Below are 23,533 nucleotides of genomic sequence, written 5' to 3'. Positions count from 1 at the left end.
TCACAGTAAATCCCATCTCTGACTCCCCCTCTCTGATTGGAAGATGGGTCGTTGTAATGTTTTTTATTTTTGGCATTTCCATGTTTGCCAGTCTGTGTAAAAGTTAGCACAAAACAAAGATATGAGTAAAATACATTAAATAATACAACGTCAAAGTTAATGTTTTCAACTTGTCGTTTTTTTGTTTTTTTTTTAATTAACCAGCCATTTTTCTAGAATAACAAACCTGCCCCCCCATCCCCCCCCCCCCCCCGCGAAACCCCCCAAAACAAAACAACCAAACATAAAAACTTGCAGAAGTGATTGGAGCATACTTGGATTTCTCTAATTGTCATCTTTGCAGAAATAAAGCAAATTTTCCATAAACATGTTTTTGTAATTTGTCTGTAATTATGTTTCTAAAATTCCGTGCAGTGTCTGTAGAAGTAGAAGTGGTAGTCTGTGAAGAGCGCCCCTGCGTATTGATAGTTGGTACTGCAGTCTGCTTGACCCTGAAGAAAGATATTGATAAGCATATACATTATTATAGCCCAACAGTCTGTAGGATCCATGTTTCTGTGAAAATATTTATATAAATAACATCAATAATGAAAATTTCTATGACAGGCAACATAAAATAAAATGTTTTTATAACACTAATGTTTCCATCAATGTTCTTAGTAAAAGTGAGGATTGTTTAAATAGTGTTTTCATGTTCATGCAGCAAGAAGAGGACTGTGTGTCTTTAAGGTTTCATAACCAGTGAAATGTAGGTCTTTTATAGAAGAAAAATTAATAATTTTTGGTTTCTTACAGCCACTGTTGAGCGGAAGTGATACCAGCTTTGATAAAGGCGAGCCACATGAAGAGGCCATTCATGTTCCCCCTGCCGAAAAAAGGCCAAAAAAGGTCAGTTACTATTTATTCAGCAAAACCTCTAATTTTCAATGGAAACAGTAAAAAAATGTCACATTAAGGTCAGAAAAACAATTATTTGAAGCTAATTCTGAATGAATGTTATCATGATCACTTCTTTGCTCATTTGGGGAATTAGCCCATAAAAGTGAAAAATGGCCATACCTACTCAGATAGCAATTAAGAGCCTGGTTGCTGCAACTCATCTGCCAGTTCTCCTCCTTGACAAGTGTAGCATGGGCCACAGATGCCCACACTACACTTGTCATGAACCATAAGAAGTCTGGCTTGTGACATTTGGGCCAATTGATACCGAAGTGCTAAAAGTACCCCAGATTTTATATGTTTGTAAGATTGGAAGGAATATTAGTAAAATTCTCATTTTGTCTTAAGAAGATAAGCCAAACTCATCACTTCATATTAGAAGAAAGAAAAAGGCTTCAAACTTCCCCAAATGAACTAAATTCATTCCCAAAGTTAGAAGTTCAAAATTATTCTGAATTATTGATGAAGCTTTACTTAATTTTTAAGAATAATTAAATGGTTTTTGATAAATATAATATAGTTTTTAAGAGACTTAGTATTTAACTTTAAAACAAGGGCAAAATCAAACGATTTCTACAGCTGGGTTGATTTTCATCAGCGCTGCCCTTGATAATTACTTTGACAAGGCTGAAAATTCACTCAAAGTAAGTTTCACAGATCCAGATAAGTTTATTTCTTCTTTTTTATTCCAGAATCAGGACTGATTCATTTCATGCCTCAAAACTCACTTAGTAGAAAGAAAACCTCGACATAAATGTAAACGTATGACAAAGTATTCGTATGTTTGGTCTTCTGGACAGTCCTCTGTATATCAAGGTTTAAGTGTTACTGTGATTAGCATGTTGTCATCCCACTGTGAAGAAAACCTGCCACACATTCATTATTCATCAGTGATTGGCCCACACTTCCTGCATTATTAACTGCCACAGTGACTGAGTTAGTGAACTGGAACCTCAGCGACCCTCAAAACAAATTTCTGCCTAACTGCCGAACAACCCAGGCCTGATAAATGGAAGAAAACTGATGAATGGGTGGATTGATTTTGACCAGCAATGTAACAAAAAAACGATGAAAAATGATCCATTAATTTGCATCTTCACACAGGCTTTTGTGTTTTAATACACAGCGTCACAGTAAACAATTAGATATTAAACACATTTCTGGATTGTCTCATATTTATAACATAGACATAGTAAACAATAATTTATATATATATATATATATATATATATATATATATATATATATATATATATATATATATATATATATATATTTTTTTTTTTTTTAATTTTCATGAATTAGAGCAAACCATTCTACTTTTTTATTTTTTTTTTAAGTTCCAAAGTCTGGATGAATTTAATCTATTAAAACATTTTTTTTCAAATTTCATGTAAATGATAAGAAGTTATACTTAATATTGACTTATATTCTTAAAGATGAAAAAGCCTTAAATTAATGAAAAACAACGAGGAGATTCCCTTATTTTAAAAATGGCATTTATGTTCTAAAGAAGATAAAAGCTCAGCTTACAAATAAAGAAAAACCCTGTTAATTATCCTATTGTTTTGTGTGAAGCTTTTACATTTACATTTATACTTGCATGCTGTATATAAGTGACGTTTAGGGAAACAGATTATTGATTCTGACCTGTGTATTTGATGGGTATCTGCTGTCAGACACAGCGCTGATATCCAGCTGAGCAGAACAGACTGTGGACTCATCAAAATTGCACAGATGGACTACCAACTCCTCTGTAGAGCTACATAAACCAGACACAGATTTATATACACAAACAGAAAATAACATTTATGTCAATTTATTTCAATGTCGCATGTAAATTAGCATTTGAAAATCTAAAGTGTCATTCCAACATTAGCAGATAAAAAGGGAATAGATTAAGCTTAAATATAAATAATAATAATAAGAATAACAAGAATAATAATATTAATAATACATGTTTTAATAGCATGTGTGAGTATATTAGGATACTTACTTCATGAGCAGGGTTACTTTCATGTTGACAGGAACAAACTCACTGACAGGAACTCTGAAGATGTATCGACTGGGGCTTAAAGGAAACAACAGAAGTATAACGTTATTTATTTTTACTACATATTTAATTAATAGCACGAGGTAGCATGTATCATTACTGAGGACCTGCCAAAATTTAATTGAGATTTTACTGGCATTTAAGATTAAAGGTCTTTTTGACTTTGACATCGACATCCACTCCACATGCACAGTCAAGCATTACTGCAGCCTGTTTTCTTAAAATATCATTTAAGTTTATATGATTTACATAAATGTAAATCACGCAGAACTTTACTGTCTCAAGTTTAAATCTCTCTTACAACAAACTACCTTTTCGCAGTCTTCTCACTCTTTTTACAAAAGTGTCTCCTTGCTAAAGATCTAAGAAGGACGTCCAGTAGATGGAGACAGTTACATCACAAAGGTGTGAAAACTTTCACTGTGGAACTATTTTGCAATAATTGAGTCTATATAAAGACATTTAACGTAGTGCTTTAGAAGAGAGTGACATGACTCTCAAAGAATCCTATAGTGAACTTTATGGGAGAACTCTGCAACAGCAAAGGTAATAATAAGAGCATTTTATTTGAGCGTGCTTTTTAAGGCACTCAGGGACACCTTACAAGCAATTATATACCAAAATCACAAGCATTACAGATAAAATAACAGTTGGCAAGCGCCATAGAAATAAAATGTTGACATAGGAAAACCTCAGCAGATTTTTTACAACTTGCTGGTGATAGAAGTATAACAAGGAACTCCTTAAAATTAAAATTTACGAGATTTGAAATTAAATTTTGCTAGTGGTTCTCTACATGTTCATATTCATATTCCGTGACCACTGAAAATAAAGGCAATAGTTAAAATGACAGCTCAAAGGTGTAGAGTGGCCAAAGAAGATTTTGGGAGTGCATTCTTTCTTTGTTACGCCCACGATCCACACAAAGAATAAACAAGGGCCACCAATTTGCCCACGAGCTGCACTTGGAGAGCCATGGGCTTAGGATGAGATTTAACCCATAAATGTTTGATATTGGGACAAAGTCCACTTTATTTGGCTCTCATGGTGAATCTGGTTATTTAACAAGCTCGCAAAAGCTGAAACACCCTTTTTACAGCAGTGTTATCAAATGAAGAATATACTAAACAGTCTATAACCTGCATACAATCACAGTGTGTTTATGTTCGCTTTCTCTACTTACCCACATTCGTCTCTTAGGCAGTATTTTCTGTCAATCACCAGCTGGCTTTCTTTGATCGTGATAGAGTGGATAGTGGTGTTCGTCCCTGATAGAAACAGAAAAACAGATGTATAATTTATTTTTTTTTTTTAAAGAAAAAGAACAAAGAAAATCATAGGAGCATTACTGGTGTCACTCAGACTGCAGTTCTCATGCAAGTAAATGATGATAAATGAAAAATTATGAAATTTATGACCAGAAACAGCATCAAAAATCCAAGTCCAGGAATTCAAGGTTCAAGTTTAACATGTAATAAACATCCTTTATTTTAGTGGACTAGAAACATTAGGCAATGCATCATCTTCCCTGTGACCCAGTATATACTGCTGCTACATGCACTTATGAAACCTCATGCCAATCAGGTTCAGATCAGGCAGGGCACTCACACTCCAAGTCTCACTGTTATTGCCCAAAAGACTGTTCCCCAACCCAAAACCACAAGGAATGTCATGGACATCAAGAAAGGGGAGGAGAGAGAGGAGGCTACATGTGGGCAAATAATGTAAAAAATGGCTCCTAGGAACATTTGGTGTTGTTCTTACTCTAGTTCTTACATTAAGTTACATATTGCAGCAATAGATGGCAGAAGAGCAACCACCGCCCAAACACTGTGGACCCACGAATTGGTTTTATATTGGTTTTCTGGGTATATTTTTTGGCTTTTTCTCTGCTCATTTTTGCTGTGTAAGATTATAACTTTCAAGGATTTGGCTTCCTTCCTATTCTAGTACATCTACATGGAAGAGAGATAAACGCATTGTGGCCAGCCTCTCTCCTCTCAAGATTAGCATAAAAAAGCATAAAAAATCCAGTTATTTACTAAATGCATGGATTAGAGGCGAGCTGCTGATAACATTGGGACTGAAGGAGGAGGGCTTGACGGCTAGGCCACGCAACCAAGCAGGCCTTCAGAGGGAACGCGATCGGCATCAGCGGGACTGAAAAGCAGCTGGAGCTGGGAGGGTCTCCTCCCTGACTCCATCCAAGCTCTGTTTGCCTTCTAAGTAATACTGATAGGATCAGAAACCCGAACTATTTAAACAGATGTCCCTATAGCCAGTTTTGGCAACTGAAGATTGATCCACCAAGGCATCTGCTTACAATCAGTCCACAAAGTATTAAACCCCTATGGCTCCTCCTGTGGGACCAGAGGAGGATTGAGCCATTTGGTGCATTCATGCTGAACCCAGAGGAGTTGCATGCATTAAGACCCGGTGTGCTCTGAAACCGAGCTCTCGCCCACTGCCAGGCCCAGGCCTAGGCTGGGGTACTAGTATCTCTGGTGGAGGTGAGGCTTCATGAATCCTTGTTGAAGGATCTTTTGAATTCTTCTCACCCACACTCTGTTGTTCGTCTCCTTTTTTTATGTTGCGGCTTTTGAGCCGGGTCGTAACAAACACTTTGTTTTTCCCTTCTAAGTTAAAATCAGTCAAAGATCTCTCAATAACTTTAATATATGAATTGAAACTATATAAAATTTTACTCACAGTCTCCAGCACTTTTCAGTTGTCCATAAAAATCTTCAATGTTTTTTTCTGAGGAGCAGAAATATCAAATGGTGAACCAAAAATCAGTTATGATGAAATTTTCTTTTAACGTAAGCAAGAACTAGAGAGTGAAATAACTTTACCTTTCATAACAGGTATTTCTGTTGATTTGGAGATGTTGATGTTTGAGTTAGTGGTTCCCTCTGTTGATGAAGGGCAGCAGTACACCTTATCACAGTATAGCAGATCACAGAAGTCCACAGCAGGGGGCCAGAGGCCAGGACTACCAGTTGGCAGGACTGGAAGAGATTTATCGTATTATTACTTTGTTTTCTCTGTTGCCACTGCTATTGGAATTCAGAAGCACTGAAAAAACTCTGAAATAATTTAATCCGAGTATTTAGGTGAGTGTATTTAGGTCTCTATCTGATCTCTAAATGCTTATAATACTATTTACACCATTATTTGTCTTTGTCCTTTTGGCTTTAGACTCAGTGTTAAAAGGCATAACATTACCTGTGCTGGTCCATGATGAGGTTTGCAGAGGAGTCTCAGTAGTATTACTAACACACAAAAACATAAAACTTGTTGGTTAACATAACAATAATAATGGAGACAAGCTAACAAGTACTACATTTCAGAACTTTTTAGCACCCTTCATTTTCATTTGTCATTTCAAGGGGTAAATAATGCTGGAGCTTGCCAAACAAACAAACTTTGACACTTAAAAATAGTCCAAGTCCAATAAAATGATCAGTGTGGCTGTCTCCCCTGGTGCTATAATAAAGTCTGGATATTTAGGATTTTTTTTTGCTTTACAAAGTGAAGTAGAGTTATCAGGAAGCTAGCCAACTAATAGAAATTTGAAGATGATATATTATGTTCTGACCAAAATATGTATAAAATAACTAAACTGTACAGCATTTCTGTGACGATGGACATAAATGAAGACAAAAAACAAAATACCAGTTATGTTTGGAGGGTTAGTTAAGGGCCATTTCACACATGAGGCTACCTGGTGGCTACGGAACAATGGCAAGGCTAACGTAAGAGAAGAGGGTAGACTTCTTCTCAATAAATGTCCATATTGAGACAAATGTCATCATATAGCATAAATGCATCAAAAACAATCAGAACAGCCAAGAGAATCTCACGCGAATCTCTGAGATGACCTATCTACAACAAGAGGATAGTTATTGATCTGTTATGGTGTGGTTTCCATTACTTTCTCTGTGAAAGTTCTAAAATCCACTGGAAGTTTAACCAGCCTGAGAATGATTCTTTTGGAAGTATTCAAATAAATGCACAGTAGGTTTCAAACAAACAAAAACAAAAATGCCCTGCACATGACGTGACCAGGGGGAGGGGGCTAGCAAAAAATGTTTGGGAACCACTGCCTTAGTGTATCTGAAACAACATATGTAATGATGGTGATCTGGAACTGTTTCAGTGACGAGGAATCACTATGAAAGCTGTTATTGTTTACCTGTTTCCAGGAATGGTTCCAAAATCTTCCTCCTTCATGTTAACTAGGTATAGAGTGGTGATGGAGATGACACTGCACACACAAACACATTACAAAATAGAATTTCTTTCTTTCTTAATTTAACATATCATTTCTAAGTGACATCATATCTCACCAGAAAGCCATAGTGGCCAGCAGAGCGAAGACGCTTATCTGGAAGACTTTATGCCGCAGGCACCGACTGTATTTGTGACTTTTCTCCTCCCTTTGCACTTTTTCAGTCTTACATGCATCAGGTATTGATATTGTCGACATGCTGCTGTGTTTCTGAGGTCTCCTGTTAGAAATAACATAAACACTGCTTCATTTTCAAATCACAGAATAAATTTTCCCAAAAAAAGGAAGAAAATTAAAACTCTACTCCTGCTCCTGAAATCCATCCCTCCACATGCTTCTTGAAGGATGGAAGATAGAGCTCCTTCAAGATTATAACAATAAACTATATTTATTTGAATAGTGATGAGTCTATCCATGACATTTAGCAAAGTTAAGAGGTTATTTTGTACAGAGGTGAACGACAGTCCTTCAACTTTCTACAGGGATATCGGCTTAAGGTACTATATACATTTCTTAAGATGCGTTTCAACTAGCCCAAGATAAGACCTAAAGCTATAGTAACTGATCCCTTGGATGTTATATCATCTGTTACCTGTGGTGATTTCTTGTCTATTAATGCCTTTCAGTGTTACCCACAGTAGCCTTCAGAATCTCAGTTGTCCTTGACCTGTGCTTTGCACTGATAAAGTACAGTAATGTTGCAATAAAGACTTCATGAGTCATTTTCCATGGTGCTATATACTTTGTAGTAGGACTCTGCCTTTAGACATAACCATAATGGAGTTATTTTAAGAGAAATTATGAAATGCATCCTTTTAAATATTAGATTTCCTTTAAAGGATGCATTTTATGATATTGTAATATTCTGTTTTGATCCATTTTAGCATTCAACAACTTGTGAAATTGAACTCATAAATGTAACAGTTAAGAAGGTTTGCTAAGACAAACCCTTTCACTTAGTTGAATGGAAAAGGTTTGCTTGACATTTTTGCAAATGTGTTAAAAATAAAGAATACAATTATTACAAGTACATACATAACACTCAAAATTGAGCTCAAGTGCATCATGTTTCCTCTGATAATCTGTCAGATGTTTCTGTAAGTCATTTGGAGTCCACCTGTGGTCCAAGAAATTGTTTGTAGACCTCTGAGACAGGATTGTAACTAGGCACAGATATGGGAATTGGTACAGAGAAAGGTCTGCAACACTGAAATCTCCAGTGAACACAGCGGCCTCCATCATTCAAAAACAGAAGAAGTTTGGAACCAACAGGATTCTTCCTAGAGCTGACCACCAGCCAGTCTAAGTAATTGGCTTAGAAGGACCTTAGTCAGGGAGGTGACCAAGAACTCAAGGGTCACTCTGACAGAGAGCCTTTGTTGCTCTGTGGAGAGAGGAAAACCTTCCAGAAGGACAATCATTTCTGCAGCTCCCACCAATGATGATGAGTGGCCAGACAGAATCCACTCCTCAGTAAATGGCACCTGAAGGATGTTCAGACCATGAAAAACAAAATTCTCTTTGACTTGAATGCCAAGTGTTTTCTGGAATAAACCAGGCACTGCTTATTACCTGGCCAAAACCATCTCTACTGTAGTGGTGGCAGCGTAATGCTGCAGAGATGTTTTTCAGCAGCAGGAAGCGGGACACTAGAAAGGAGTAATGAAAAGATGAATGCACTGTATAGAGAATTGGTGAAAACCTGCTCTAGATCACTCTGGACCTTGGACTGGGGTGAAGGGTCATCTTCCAACTGGACAGCGACCCTAAGCACAGAGCCAAGATAACAAAGGAGCGGCCTCAGGACCACTCTGTGAAAGTCCTGGCCGAGCCAGCGCCCGACTTGAACCTCATTAAACATTTCTGAAGAAATCAGAAAATGTGCACCAACACTCCCCATCCAACCTGATGAAACTTGAGAGGTTCTACAAAGAAGAATGGCAGAACTGCCTAAATATAGGCGTGCAAAGATTGTCCCATCATACTCAAAAATACTTGTCAGCCATTTTACGCTACTCTTTCAAGAATTCTTGAAATAGAAAGACGACTTCAATTTAAGACTGAAGAATTCACTTGGATGAGTGACAAAACATTTCTCCCACTGAAAACGCAACATCCAGATGAACAAAATGAAATTTCAGGCATTTCCTTACCTGGATGATTGGGCATGCATCAAAAAATTTCTTGGGTTAACTCTGCCTAATATTAGATTTTGTTTGATCATCTGAAACATCTGTGAACAAGTGTGGCAAATATGCTGAAACTAAGAAATCAGGAAGGGGTCAAATGCTTTCTCATACCACTGGAAGTGGTTCTTCCATGGCTAGGGCTGTTCTCCCTGATAGACACAGCATTTGGTGATGTGCATGGCTTCAAGACTTCAGACTGTCATCAACTGCAAAATATCTTTATCGAAGCAGAACAATCCTTATCGGTTTGAGCCTCACAAAATGAAAACTGTGTATGAAAGCAGCTTAACACAGTTTTGTTGAATCTCCCAAACCTGAATTCTTCACACAAGAAGTGTGTGAAAAAGTGTCATTCTCTGAATACATATGGATGTAACTAAGTGATAGATGGATGAAGGTAAATACCCAGTGGATCGTAGACTACCCGTCAGACTCTTCAGCTTTGCCAGTCGACGGTTCCAGACCTCAAGTTCGTTGATACGAGTTTCCAGGTTGTCAGTGAGCTTTGACAGCTGCTGCACTGCGCCCACATTTTCCATGAAGATCTGCTCCTGGAAGAGGAGAGGGAGGGCATTAGTGCTGGTTGCTAAGATCACTGCAGGATGTAGTTGTCAGGCAACCATTATACTTTCAAAATGTTATCTTAAATGTTTCTTCTAATGACAACCATTTTTTTCCTTGTGTTGTGTGTGCATGCAACCAATGTAAGATTTGAAAATCACTAAAGTAACCTAAATTTGGTTGTATTTGAAGAGTAGCATAAATGTAGAGTATCAGTAAAAAAACAAAACACACACACACACACACACACACACACACACACACACACACACACACACACACACACACACACACACACACACACACACACACACATATATATATATATATATGTATTAGGGGTGCAACAATACACAAAATTCATATGTAAGCACTTCTTACCTTGTCCACCATGAGGAAGTTATTAATTTTCTCTCCGTCAGAACAGATGACATCTCCAACATCTTTCACTGCAGAAGGCAGCAGCTCTTTCACCTCCTGAGCTATAATACCTTAATATCAGAAGACACATGGATAAATATAGTATATATATTTTATATATATATATATATCTATTGATATATTTTTCATATTATTTTGTTATAGTATTAAAATCCATATTTTTGGGGGTAAATTTACTGGTGTATAGAGCTTGACCCAAGACTAGACGACTGGCTACCCAAAGGGTTGCTTCATAAAGTGTCTCATGACATGAAGATGGTCACCCAAATGTTGTGTTCTTATCACCACATTGTTGTCATCTTGTCACCAAATGTGTGCATGGTGAATGCAGTTGTAAGGTCACAATTTGGTGCTCAATTGATTTGCCAAATATATAAATATATATAAATATTGTGGGATTTGTACAAAATATTTATAGACACCATATTGATGTTGGCACTCGCAATGCCCTAGGCAATGTTTATGCAACGTTTCATCAAGATTGGGCCACTCGTCTCAGAGGAGAATAGAAAGATTCAAACATATGGTATGATCAGCATGATGAATTGCAGCACCTGTCTGGTGGGTGTGGTCTATTCCCATTTTGGAAGCAAACTCTGGTTTATAATCAAACTCGACTATCTTCATCTGATTAATTCTCTTCAGCTGCTGCTCAGAGTCGACCTAATAAGCAAAAAGAGGAACACATTTTTGGTCATTTTTAATGTGTAAAGTCAGAGGGACAATAGGACAAACAGAATTCAGCTGAACCACTGAATAAATGCCAAAGATATCAGTGGTGGTCTTTAAGACATTGCCTTTTTTAATTATACTAAAACTACTTAACTGTCGATTCAGATTCTACAGATTTCTGTGCTGATGTAGATACTACTACAGAAGACTAGAGAGTCGAACATCAACCACAAATGAAAAAGCTACCTGCTACAAATGGACAAAACTCATCATTTAGATATTCAGATAATGAAATTTTTTTCACCTGCTGTATGTTCTCCTTAGCGCGACAGTCAGATGGCTGCATGATGGTGCCCATCACTTTGGCATTACCGCAGACAACCAGTGCCTCATCAGGGGAGTCGGTGTTGATGCCCACCCGACCCTGACACACCAAATCTTCTTGCACCACTCCGCGCTGCCACATTGTGTCCCCATCCGTCTCAAACTGACCAGGGTTAGACGCCTGTGGCAAAGATTTATTTATTTTTAATGGAATCTTAAACTTTTTAATACAGTCATTGAGTTATTGGTTTATCAATTTTTGGTTCATAGATGTATTTTTTTACCCTGACAATAATCTTCTCCGACACCAAAGCTGTCAGGGGAAAACTCTCATCTTTGACTACAGCATACAGACCAACCACCATCTGAAAATACCTGAATAAGCACAAACAATTATTATTGTTATCTACTGCTGTTATGCCTTCATTAATTTTTTTATATTTATACATTTACAAACCTCTGGTCAGGGTTTGGTTTGCCTTTTTTTCGCATGTTGTTGGCCGTCGTCTCGCTGAAGTGCAGTCGGCCAAGTGTTACTCTGGTTATTTTGCCACCGGGTAGACTGACCCTGGAAGTTTTGATAGCATTATGTTTAAAATGCTGTATTTGCCACATTTTTAACTCTATCATCTGCCATTTGGTAGTCTAGATAGCTTGCCAGAGGCTAAATAATTTGACAACAAAGGCCTAAATCAAATCAATCCATACAAGGTCTTCTGCTTATCGAATTCAGGATAAGACAGTTTTGGTCTTGAAAAATGGAGTGTTGGAAAAAAAATGGAATGCTCTAAAATGCTTTTCTCCTTCAACACCCAGCTGCTTTCTTAAACATTGAACTGCTGTACATCATACTGTACTGTCTTCCATGAAGACAATAAGGCTCAAACATTATTCAGGCAAAAGAAAAGCTTTTCTACAGTAGTTAAGTCATATGTATCTGGTCAAAAATATGGACTTTAATACTGTTACATACCTGACTGGATGAAAGGGTTTTTTGCTGCGGTCAGGTTGAGATTGTTCAATGGTCACAAGGTGACTTGGAGTTTCCAGCTTTGATAAGAAGGAGACAAACAAACATTACACAGATGAGTAATGTCGGAAAGCATACTAAGTATTTGCATGTATGAATTGGGTGGACAAGACCAAAGTGCTGTCAAAGGATGGTAGGAACAAGATTTTAGACCTGAACACGGCAGAAATGAGCTACAAGAGCTTTGGGGTCCTTAGGGACTAGTAAAGCGCTATATAAATACAGGCCATTTACCATTTACCAAGAGCATCAGTAAGAAGCTTGATGAGAAGGTGGCAAGTGTTATTGTGATTATTTGGAAATCAAATAAATAGAAGATGACCATCAAATGTCCAGTCTGGAGCTCCATGCAAGAGGTTGCCTCATGGATCATAAGAAAGGTGGTGGTTTAGTCCAAAACTACAGGTGAGCAGTGTTGGTCAAGTTACTTGAAAAAAGTAATCAGTAACTAATTACTGATTACTTCCCCCAAAAAGTAATCCTGTTACTTTACTGATTACTTTTTCAAAAGTAATTAATTACTTAGTTACTTTTTAAAAACACGATTTACAACCTGAAGAGGTGATAAAGCGATAGGTCTTTCAGCCCAATTCTACTTTTTCTACATAATCCATCATACAAAATGTAATCAAATGGAAAGGTCTCTTTTTAAAACTTTTTTTATTAGTTTTAATCTTTTAACTTTATGCATCAAGCAAAAATGTAATTATATGCAACATTCTCTGACTGGAAGAAATTTGTTTAATATTTAAACCTAATTTCTGCACATTCCAGCACAAAAAATAGTTTTTTTGTGTGTGTGTTTACACTCACTCTTTCAAACAGATGCAAGTAAAACACAGCAGAAAATGAATAAAATCAAAGACTAGTGGTCCTTTTGCTCTATTTTCACCTGTAAAGCAGGAGTAGGGTAGGCAGAGGTTTACCCTGGTGCAGGTGTGCCGCAGTTATCAGTGGAAGAATCCGCGAGTTTCTCTGTGAGTTTCCCATTACGTCATAGTGCACTCGGTGCTTGCTTGGAAGTTTAGGGGGGGGGGGTTCGCTGAAAAAGAAGTTTTCTTCCCACGCACAGCGGACACTAATGTTTTTGTCACTTTTTATGGAATCAAACTCAAAATAAGGTCAGTATTTCCACGCTTTAAACGCTGCACGCTTATACTCTCTCCTGCACTCGATATGTTATCCATTGTTGATCTGCACACAGCTGTTGTCACAAACGTGGAACTCGCTTACGTCACTGTCATGAAACATTCTGTTCTGTTTTACCAGGAATGTATTAGTCAAACCAAATCTGCTTATTACTCTGCTATTGTCTGCTCAAGTGAGAACTCTACCAAGACCCTTTTCTCACTATTCAACTCTTTTAACAGGCCACCTGATTCTCTCCCTGCTCATCTCTATTCATCTAACTTCTGTGATGCTCTAATGCTATTCTTTATTGATAAAATTCATAAAATACACTTAGACCTGGACCCTAATGCTCAATGTAGCTTCTCTGTCCTAACTTCTCCCCCTTCTCACTTCCTCTCTGTTTTTCAACTTCCATCCTTAGCTGATATTGCTGATCTCATCCATAAATCAAAGCCTTCTACCTGCCAGCTCGATCCTATCCCCACTGTCCTCGTCAAAGCCTGCTTACTCCCTCTCCTTCCCCTCATATCTGCTATTATTCACTCTTCACTCACCACTGGAACTGTTCCTGCTTCCTTCAAAGTTGCTGCTATTACCCCAATTCTGAAAAAAACTGGTCTAGATCCCAACAACTTTAATAATTTTCGTCCTATCTCCAATCTACCATTTCTCTCAAAAATCCTTGAAAAAATAGTTGCTTCACAAGTCCATCTTCACCTAACTGATAATAACCTTTACGAACAGTTCCAGTCTGGCTTTCGTCCTCTACATAGCACTGAAACTGCTCTTATAAAAATAACAAACGACCTTCTTATAGCAGCTGATTCTGGTCTCCTCTCCATCCTTATCCTTCTTGATCTGAGTGCAGCTTTTGACACCATCTCTCATCCCATTCTCCTTAGCAGATTAGCTTCTATTGGTCTCTCTCACACTCCACTAGCCTGGTTTAAATCATACCTATCTGACCGCACTCAGTTCATTCAATTAAAATCCTTCACTTCTCAGCTTTCTCCTTTATCCACTGGGGTGCCCCAGGGATCTGTCCTCGGGCCCCTTCTTTTCATCATCTACCTTCTTCCACTCTGACATATTTTTCGTAAATATAATATTCAGTTCCACTGCTACGCCGATGACACCCAGCTCTATCTCTCTACCAAACCTGACTCTACTCTTCCTCCACCCTCCCTCATCCTCTGTCTAGCTGAACTTAATTCTTGGTTCTCCTCCAACTTTCTTAAACTCAACAGCAATAAATCGGAACTTCTTCTGGTTGGCACTAAACGACTGCTATCCAGAATTAACAATTTCTCTCTCACCATCAATAACTCGCTGGTCCCTATCTCTCCCTCTGTGAAAAGCTTGGGTGTCATTCTCGATAGCACATTATCCTTTAACTCACATATCAATAATATTACACGTGCAGCATATTTCCAACTCCGTAACATTAATCGCCTCCGCCCCTTCCTCACACCTCACGCCACTGCCATTCTCATCCATAATCTTGTTATCTCTAGAATTGACTACTGCAACTCATTATTATTTGGCCTTACACAAAAATCTATCAACAAGCTCCAACGTGTCCAGAACTCTGCTGCCCGTATTATTACTAGGACTTCTTCTACCCACCACATCTCCCCAATCCTGAAGCAACTTCACTGGCTCCCGGTCAAATTTCGCATCCATTTTAAAATAATTCTGTATACATTCAAGGCTATTCATTCTCTCTCTCCACCGTACCTCTCTGACTTATTACAGATGAAGCTCCCATCCCGCTGCCTCAGATCTTCATCTTCTCTTTCTCTCTCTGTTCCCTCTGCTCGTCTGATCACAATGGGAGGGAGGGCCTTTAGCTGCTCTGCCCCTCGACTTTGGAATTCCCTACCCCCGGACCTCAGAAATATTAGTTCATTCTCTCTTTTTAAGTCCACCCTCAAAACTCATCTGTTTAAAATTGCCTATTCTTAAATTTCTGTATGTTTTAACTTTTATCTTCTATTTTTATCATTGTGTATATTTCCAGTTTTTATCTGTTGTACAGTGTCCTTGGGTGCTTTGAAAGGCACTATTTAAATAAAATGTATTATTATTATTATTATTATTATTATTATTATTCTCGCAGAAAAAAAAACGGTTTTAGTAATGCAGTAACGCAGCATTCCTATGAGAAAGTAATGGTAATCTAATTACCGTTTTTGCAATAGTAATCCCTTACTTTACTCGTTACTTGGAAAAAGTAATCGGATTACAGTAACGCATTACAAGTAACGCGTTACTGCCCATCTCTGCAGGTGAGGAGTTTATTAATGATCTAAAAGCAAAACACCATAATGGACTGAAATCTTGCAGCGCCTGCAAGGTCTTTGGCACTCACTGTGTTTGGCAGAATGGAGGTGGGAACATAATACTTTGAGGCTGTGTTTCTCCTACGGGCACAGGATGACTTCACCCCACTGAAGTTATCTTGTACCCTTAGCCATGTAATGTTCATTGGCCCCTCAATGGAGTTTCACCATTTTCATAGAGTATTATTATGCATGTAAACCTCCTTTGATTTAAAACTAATGTTTAATGTCTGCATGATTATTTTTCCTTCTCTAACTGAAAGTAAATCTATACACACCTTTACCCCGAACACTTTTATCTGGAAAAAGTCGATTTCCTGTGGCCCACTGGCCGTTTTGATGTACTGTGGCTCTGCATCCACACCAATGTGAACAGTGACCTGAAAGTGGTTCTTCTTTTGGCAAACAAAGGACTCGTCAGCTGTGGAGTAGTTGAAGCCTTTATCTGTATCAACGTGGTAGGCAGGAGGAGACCTAAAACACAGTGATGCTGGTAAACCATGTTGTAGGTCAAGAAAGGCTATCTTTGCAGTAAGAGACTGGGTTGATCCTTGACTCACAGTGTCTGGTAGTTGCTGTCGTGCAAAGTGCTCCACTGTTCTGGCCTGTACTGTTCCCAAGATAGTAGTTGATAGGATCCCACACCCATTCCACCAACACTTGCAGTGCTCCCCACACCACCATGAGTTCCTTCACCATCAGAGCTGGAGGTGCCAACTCCTGCAGATGGTTCCTCAGACTCTGATCTCCTCCTTTTTTTCCTCTCTAAGGTGCTGAAACAGGAGAAGACAGATTCAAAGCTCCAATGGAGTGCCACAGGGCTTAATCTTAGGTCCACTGCTATTTCCTTTTTACATGCTTCATCTTCGTGGCATTTTTATGCCAATAATATGTACACACACATTTTTATATCAATAACAGTCTTCTGTGTATACCAATAGCAACTGTAGCATACTATATCATGTGACTTAATGGGATTAAATTCTAAATGTCAAAAACTTTCCGCATTTCAACAATAATTTAATATTTATTTTAACTGATTAAACTCCATTCACTTGTTCTGGCTGTCAATCAGTCTAAATTCAAGAATATTTTCTCAGCCTTCTTTTGCAGACTCACTCTGTCATTGCAGAACTGATTTAAAATGTAAGTAATTCAGGACTGTCTCTAAAACACATGCCATGCCTTCTTTATCTTTATGATTTGGATTGTATCCCATGGTTTCTGTTACCTTGCTGTCAACTTTTAGGACTATTTATTCAGACTGTCATTTACATGATAACAATTCCACCTATTGTAAAATAAAATTACCACATTGTGACATCATAGCGTCATAAAGCTGAATATCTGCTTACCAGGTTTGTAGTGTGGAGGCAGAGCCCAGCATATGGGTTGGAGAGGGTGTGGTTAGATTTGGGAGCAAGCCTGGTCCAGTGCATGCTGTGGTATAGATGTTTGAAGGTGGTAAAGGTGGAGAAGGAGGTGTGGGTGGGGTGTAAGATTGCGAGTATTTCTCTGAACTTAGATAGCGTGATTGTCCAGGTGAGTTATGTGTGTGGTGCTGCTGCAGAGGAGCAGGTGGTCCAGGTGGAGCAGGAGGGGCAGGTGGACTCCCAGACTTGATATAAGTGTTTGTGAGTCCCAAAATACAAAGCTGATCATGAGTCAGCTCGCTGGGGTTGGAGGGGGCAGGCCGTCGACCCTTAAAGTGACAGGAGGAGGAAGCAGCAGATGCATTTGTGGGTTGAAATGCCTCCTGCGTGGTTGGCTGGTTGGACCAATAGGATGACATGTAGCGGAGGTTCCCTGATTAGAGAAGAAAATGTCTTACAAAAGCTTTTTTGTTTCATAAATTATTTGCGATAAAACATGATTATTATGAGCCTCAAGTCATTGTTATTTTTATATCTTGAACAATTAGCACAGATGTGCATATGCCTGATGTTTGGGAGGTCTCTTTGCTGGCACAATCATCACAACAAGAGCAACCAGTCACTCACTCCCAAGGTAACAGGTTTGTAGTTTTTTCACACATAACGAGGAAGATTACACTTGTTGGAATTAATAATTTGTACTAGATTATTAGATTACAAGTGAAGAACGCTTCTGCAGACTCAAGGGGCTGTTAAAGTTGTGCGGTGTTGTAATTATTATTTCAGTTATGAATAGCTATAAAGGGGTCACCATGTGTGCTTGATCAGGTTTGCTTTTCAAATGTTAATAAAACCAGTGCTCTTGTCAGCGTGCGGTCTATGGGAGAAAGGAATGTGAAAAAACGAAATTTGTTGTCTCTTAAAATGCAAATATTGCATATAAAAATGCATGTCTGATGTCTGTAAATGGTACCTGGAATCTGTGCAGGTGACCAGGCCTCTGAGCCCGAATCAGGAGGAGACTCAGGCAGCATGCTGGGAGGAAAAAAACAACATGAAGAGCAATTCTTATTCATATTTAATATAAGTGTTTAATTGTGTTATGCATTTACAGCTTTCCCTTTGGTGATAACCAACCAGCTGAACACTGACTTAATGTTTGTTGTCTAACAGAATCTCCTCCAGGGAGAAATGATGATATTCATATTTAGTTCTGCAGCTTCAGGATGAGCTGTTTCATGCAGCAAAATACGAGGAAACCTTCTGCACCTGATAGTGAACTTTGTAACTGAGATATATTCAAATGATTATCAGGCAATTAAAATATTGAAATACAGTCAGGACTTCATTTTATAGACCCTACATCATAACTGTAGGGTCATGACCCTAACAGGAGGAGAACTGAGTTCATGCTGTCAGACAGAAATAAAATCGGATAATTGTACCTCAAAGCCACTCTCAGAAAAATACGCAAAAAAGTACAAAATTAGAGAGGTATTAAAAAAAGGTTCCTATCCACATTAAAGGACATTTCAAATGTTTAAACCTCCCTTTTCACCTCCAAAAGAGCAACAGATGAAAAACATGATCTCAAAGTGTCGATGTGTCTTTGAGGGTGACTCTTACAAGCTGATGGGGTCCACATCGTTGCTGAGGTACTGCTCCAGGATGCTCGTGTCAACCGCGACAGAGCTGTCCAACACACCGTTCACATCCTGACCTGAACACACACACACACACACACACACACACACACACACACACACACACACACACACACACACACACAGAGGAAATTACAACGACATTTTCACAGTCGTCACAAACACAAACCAAATGTTAAAGAGTTCAGATTTTCACCTCCAGATTTTAATCCTTCCATTACAGTAGTTTTGCATGATCCACAGTTCACAATAAAAGCCATCCTTCCAGCCAGCCTTACAGTTTAAGCCATCTTTCTCTGATTGACAGCCCCTCATAAACAAGCAGAGCTGCGTGGCTGAAATAACCGCATTAGGAATATCTGCTCTCTATGACATCAAACAGATCCAATAGTATTTGAAACTCTGGTGATGTTTATCACAAGTATATGAGCTACATGACAGAAAATAAAGAAAAGCAGAGCAGAGGCATCTTAATAATTTGTTCCATTATTTATCAAAAGTCCCTCTGATATAATCAGTGGTGTTGAATAACATCCAGTTTCACACGTGATAAAGTTCACCTACACACACACTGATCAATAATTTTTGATCTTATCAGCTTTGTGACAATATGGAACTAGATAAGGTACTGTACATGTGGCCAGTTAACCTACTGACAGTTGGTGGGTTTCTATTTTTAGGGTCAGACTAAAAGTGAAGGCTAAAATGAAATGAAACTCACAGACAACAATGAACTGCTCAGATTTTCAGGACTCTTTTAGATCATGGGAATGTTTCTGTAGAAATCCTTAAGAATTTCTGAACTGTCCTTATTGAGGATCTTAACTTCCCAGTAACTCATCCAAACCTTCTTCCAAGCTCATCTTTAGAAGTCCATACAACCCTCTTAATAACAGGTTTATCAAGCGTTCCTGGAACTGTCACATTACCAACCTTAAAGTCACCTCACAAGAGAATTTTATCCTGCTTAAAGACATCAGCACTTTCACCGGAAAATCCTCAACCATCCTTACGGATTCTTACAGCACGACCCACCCCTTAAATCCAAACCTCAGGCTTTCACTCATTCTGTGATATTCGCAGGTGACGTGCTGCTAATGTTAGGAGGATATCCCACCATTGAAGAACTGCTGCAGCGCCTCGTTCTCTCCCAGGACCTGGGCTGGCAGCCGGCTGGCTTCAGGATCCATTCAGCACAGTAGGGGGCGCTGCAGTGGCAGAGCACGGGATGAGGAGAAAGTCCAGCAGAGCTCTTCACACTGAGAATAAACAAAAAGGTAAATTTTTATTGAATTATTATTATTTTTTCCAGCACACACAACAACAGGGCGATGATGTTAATAACCGCTGCATGTTGACAATGTTTGTGCAAAGCTTTTTTGGCCCACCGTCCAAGAAGGAGGAAGGGTGCATACAGACTTACATATATGCATGCATCATTATAGTGAGATTAAAGAGACAAAATGTGATCACAACATAAAATACTTGAGGCTGAGCTCAAACTAAAAAGCAGCAAAACTTGAAGCACAGACTGTAAATAACCTGCTTTTTGGAGCGTTTTGGTTGTCGCCATGTTGGTGTTTGGAGCTAGAAATGACTTGACTTGGAAGAGAGGATGCAATGCCACACTAGGAGCTACTGGTGGACTGCTTGGTTAGTGAGCTGCATACATGAATGTTGTGATTGCCATCAAAGACTGAAGAAAAGGCAGATTGTTTACTTGTTTACCACACACATAGATCCTGCCACACAGATTAACCACACAGCAAGGGATTTTAGTTAACTGCACCATTCAGTGTGAAAAGGCAGCTGTGGCTCAGGAGGTAAAGCAAATGACCTGCCAGCAGAAGGTCAGATCCTGAACACCAAATTGCTCTTGATGCTTGTCTGTGTGTGTTTGAGAGACCATTAGGTATAACTGTGTGTCAGTGGGTGAATGTAGTTAAATGTGCTTTAACTGCTTGGGGTAGAAACTCATTTCTTTACATTTAACAAAACACACCATCGTTCCTGACTTTAACCTTTATCTGTATTTGTTGTCTGAATCACAGAAAGCAGTCACGCCACCATCCACGCTATGTTTGCAGATGAACCACAGTCAGGTGGACATGTCAGTATCTTAGAAAGAACTACTGACTTCTCTTCATTGGCTCCCTGTTATTGAATATGTTACCAAACAGACAGACACCTTCTCTACTTTTAAGATTAAACTTAAAACTTTCCTTTTTGATAAAGCGTTTAGTTAGCGCTGTATCAGGCGATCCTGAATCTGATCTGCATTTAATCATTACTTGTTAGTAATCTCTGGCTCTCTTCCACAGCACGTCTTTGTCCTGTCACCCCCAAATGGTCACGGAAGACCACTGCCCGTACCTGAGCCTGGTTCTGCTTGATGTTATTTCCTGTAAAAAGGGAGTTTTTCCTTCCCACTGTTGCCAAGTGCTCATAGTTTTCTCTGCATTATTGTATAGTCTTTTATAAAAAGCACTGTCAGGTGACTGTTGCTGTGATTAAGTACTGTATAACTGAAATTGAATTGAATTAAAGCTGCCTGCTTTAACCTGTTTTTTGTTTTGAAGATGGACAGCTGCTCCGTCTAATCACCTGCAGGGAAAAGGCCTTCTTAGAGAAAGCCTATACACAAATACAGCATGCATCCATTTATGATTGCTTTAATTATGTATTTATAATTTCAGTTCATTCATCAACTTACTCTGAAAATGGTTAAAAGCAGAAAAGTGAGAACACACTTGATTTGTTTTTATTGGTAATGCGTGTCTGACGACACCTGCAGTCAATAAATCACCTGAAATGTCCTGTTTAAACAGCTCAGATCTGCTGGGACATGTTTGTTCAAACACACCTGTCTGCAAGATGGCCGCCAGTCAGTGGTGATTTCAGACTTTATCCAAGCTGCTGTCTTCAGGTACAATCCATGTGTAAGGACGGATTCAGTGTTCCATGTTTCAGATCCTCAAAGACTCCCCAAAGTGTCCACTGTTCCTCGTCTTTCTCTGTGTGTGCAGCCGAGGGAAATCCCTCCTTTAAAGAATAAAAATGTTTTCTTGTGGTTGTATGCGGTGCTGTGTGGATTGTCTCTGTCTGTCAGCTGGACTTTGAGCTTTGAACAGGAAGAGGCATTCGCACACCTGACAGAGGCGGACATCCATAAACCAGCCAGTCATATTCTGGAAGCACACGCATGCCGAGCCTCTCTGTAAATGTTGCTGTACTTTCTTTCTCCTCATCACCTCGTGATGTTTCACAAAGCTGAATGAAAGCATCCACACATCAGAGGCTGCTGTTTCTGTCTTTGCTATGCAGAAATTCAAGTTCGCATTTATACATCTGCGAAGCTGAGGGTGTAATGTGTGATTAAGTGGTTCGGTGTGAGTTTCAAACAATTACATTTCTGTACTCTGATGAATATTCCCTCCGACACACCACACGTGATCTGTTTATTGGCTGTTTGGCTTCAAACGTCAGATTCAGACCGCAAAGAGTCGATAATTCAGGGGTTTGTGGGGCGTGGTGGTGGTGTGACTGTACCTGCAGGCAGAAATGTGCCTCATATGTAGTTCAGACAAATTTGTCTGAGTTACATAATCTGTAACCTATAGCCTATAACAAAAAGGTATTTTACATGCTTCTCTTTTAAATTTCTCCTGAATAGCCCAGTATCTATTTCCTCATGAGTCATGACACTTTCTCTACTGTCAGTCTGCTACATTAACTACAGCCCTCTGACTACAGCCACACTTCAGTTGATGACTCTTAAACACTGTTTACCTGTTGTACACATAATGTCAAAGCTGTGATTTCTTCTCATTTTCCTGATAGATTTAGTTCATTTTAGGAATTTTAAAACTATTTAAAAACACAGAGATTTGCAGTAAATTCCCTAAAGAAAGCTGGTTTAAAACATCAAGATCACCATTCAGATTAAATTTCTTTCAGGGAAGATCCAAAACCTCTTCGGTGGTCACCAGCAGGATTTATTTAAAGAAAAACAAAACCGTAAATCTCTGAAATATCATCCTGCTTCTTTTTGTGGAAATAACCTCAAATTTGCAGGAAAATCCTGCAGCTGTGGCTTGGGCTGCCTGCTGATGCTAATACTTAAGCAGTGAGTCCTTGGTCCAGTGTCTGGCTGACCCTCCTTTACTGAATGTTAAAGAATTGAATGTTAAAGAACAGGGAAACCTTCAACCACGCAGTACTTTTGAGCTCATGCTGTGTCATTGTTTGACCAGCAGGTGGCAGCAGAGACTGAACTGTCATCAGTCTGATAATGAAAAAATGGCGTAATGACGTTTTTAACCTAATAAATAATTACATATATAGCAAATGGTTCACATCAGTTGATCAGTGCCTCTCCATCTGGCCAGCAGGTGGTGCTGCAGGACTACAAATTGCTCAGTCAAACTGTGGCTTCACAGGCTGACAAGTCAACCATAAGGAGTCAAACACAAAAAAGTGAACACATGAAGACAATAAAAGAGCAGTTTTGATGCTGCCCTGTA

The 23,533-nt window shown here is 38.8% G+C and overlaps 1 protein-coding gene across 1 annotated transcript; it reads right to left on the bottom strand.

Annotated features, from left to right (window-relative positions):
- Positions 1-392: 392 nt before the first annotated feature.
- On the bottom strand, positions 393-22,111 carry myrfl (myelin regulatory factor like). Its single transcript, XM_026147217.1, has 24 exons — positions 21,874-22,111; positions 20,128-20,269; positions 18,973-19,066; positions 18,320-18,381; positions 17,329-17,779; positions 16,534-16,746; positions 16,252-16,447; positions 12,444-12,520; positions 11,928-12,038; positions 11,755-11,845; positions 11,451-11,651; positions 11,029-11,137; positions 10,415-10,524; positions 9,878-10,023; positions 7,342-7,503; positions 7,188-7,259; positions 6,218-6,264; positions 5,845-6,000; positions 5,702-5,749; positions 4,176-4,260; positions 2,936-3,010; positions 2,590-2,701; positions 794-865; positions 393-491 (listed from the first exon to the last, which is right to left on the bottom strand). The coding sequence occupies exons 2-24, from the start codon at positions 20,198-20,200 to the stop codon at positions 399-401; spliced, it is 2,856 nt and encodes a 951-aa protein (XP_026003002.1). The 5' UTR covers positions 20,201-20,269; positions 21,874-22,111; the 3' UTR covers positions 393-398.
- Between the last annotated feature and the right edge of the window lie 1,422 nt (positions 22,112-23,533).

This window comes from Astatotilapia calliptera, chromosome 17 (genome assembly GCF_900246225.1).
Source record: "Astatotilapia calliptera chromosome 17, fAstCal1.2, whole genome shotgun sequence".
Lineage (NCBI taxonomy): Eukaryota > Metazoa > Chordata > Actinopteri > Cichliformes > Cichlidae > Astatotilapia > Astatotilapia calliptera.
The sequence above is the reverse complement of the archived record's forward strand: the minus strand, read 5'-3'. Positions and strand labels throughout refer to the sequence as shown.

Coding starts and splice junctions, on each gene's coding strand:
- myrfl (XM_026147217.1), bottom strand. CDS start 20,200: ATGGATCCTGAAGCCAGCCGGCTGCCAGCCCAGGTCCTGGGAGAGAAC. Junction 18,382..18,972: donor GATGTGGACCCCATCAGCTT/GTAAGAGTCACC, acceptor TTTTCCTCCCAG/CATGCTGCCTGAGTCTCCTC. Junction 5,750..5,844: donor AGAAATACCTGTTATGAAAG/GTAAAGTTATTT, acceptor TCTGCTCCTCAG/AAAAAAACATTGAAGATTTT.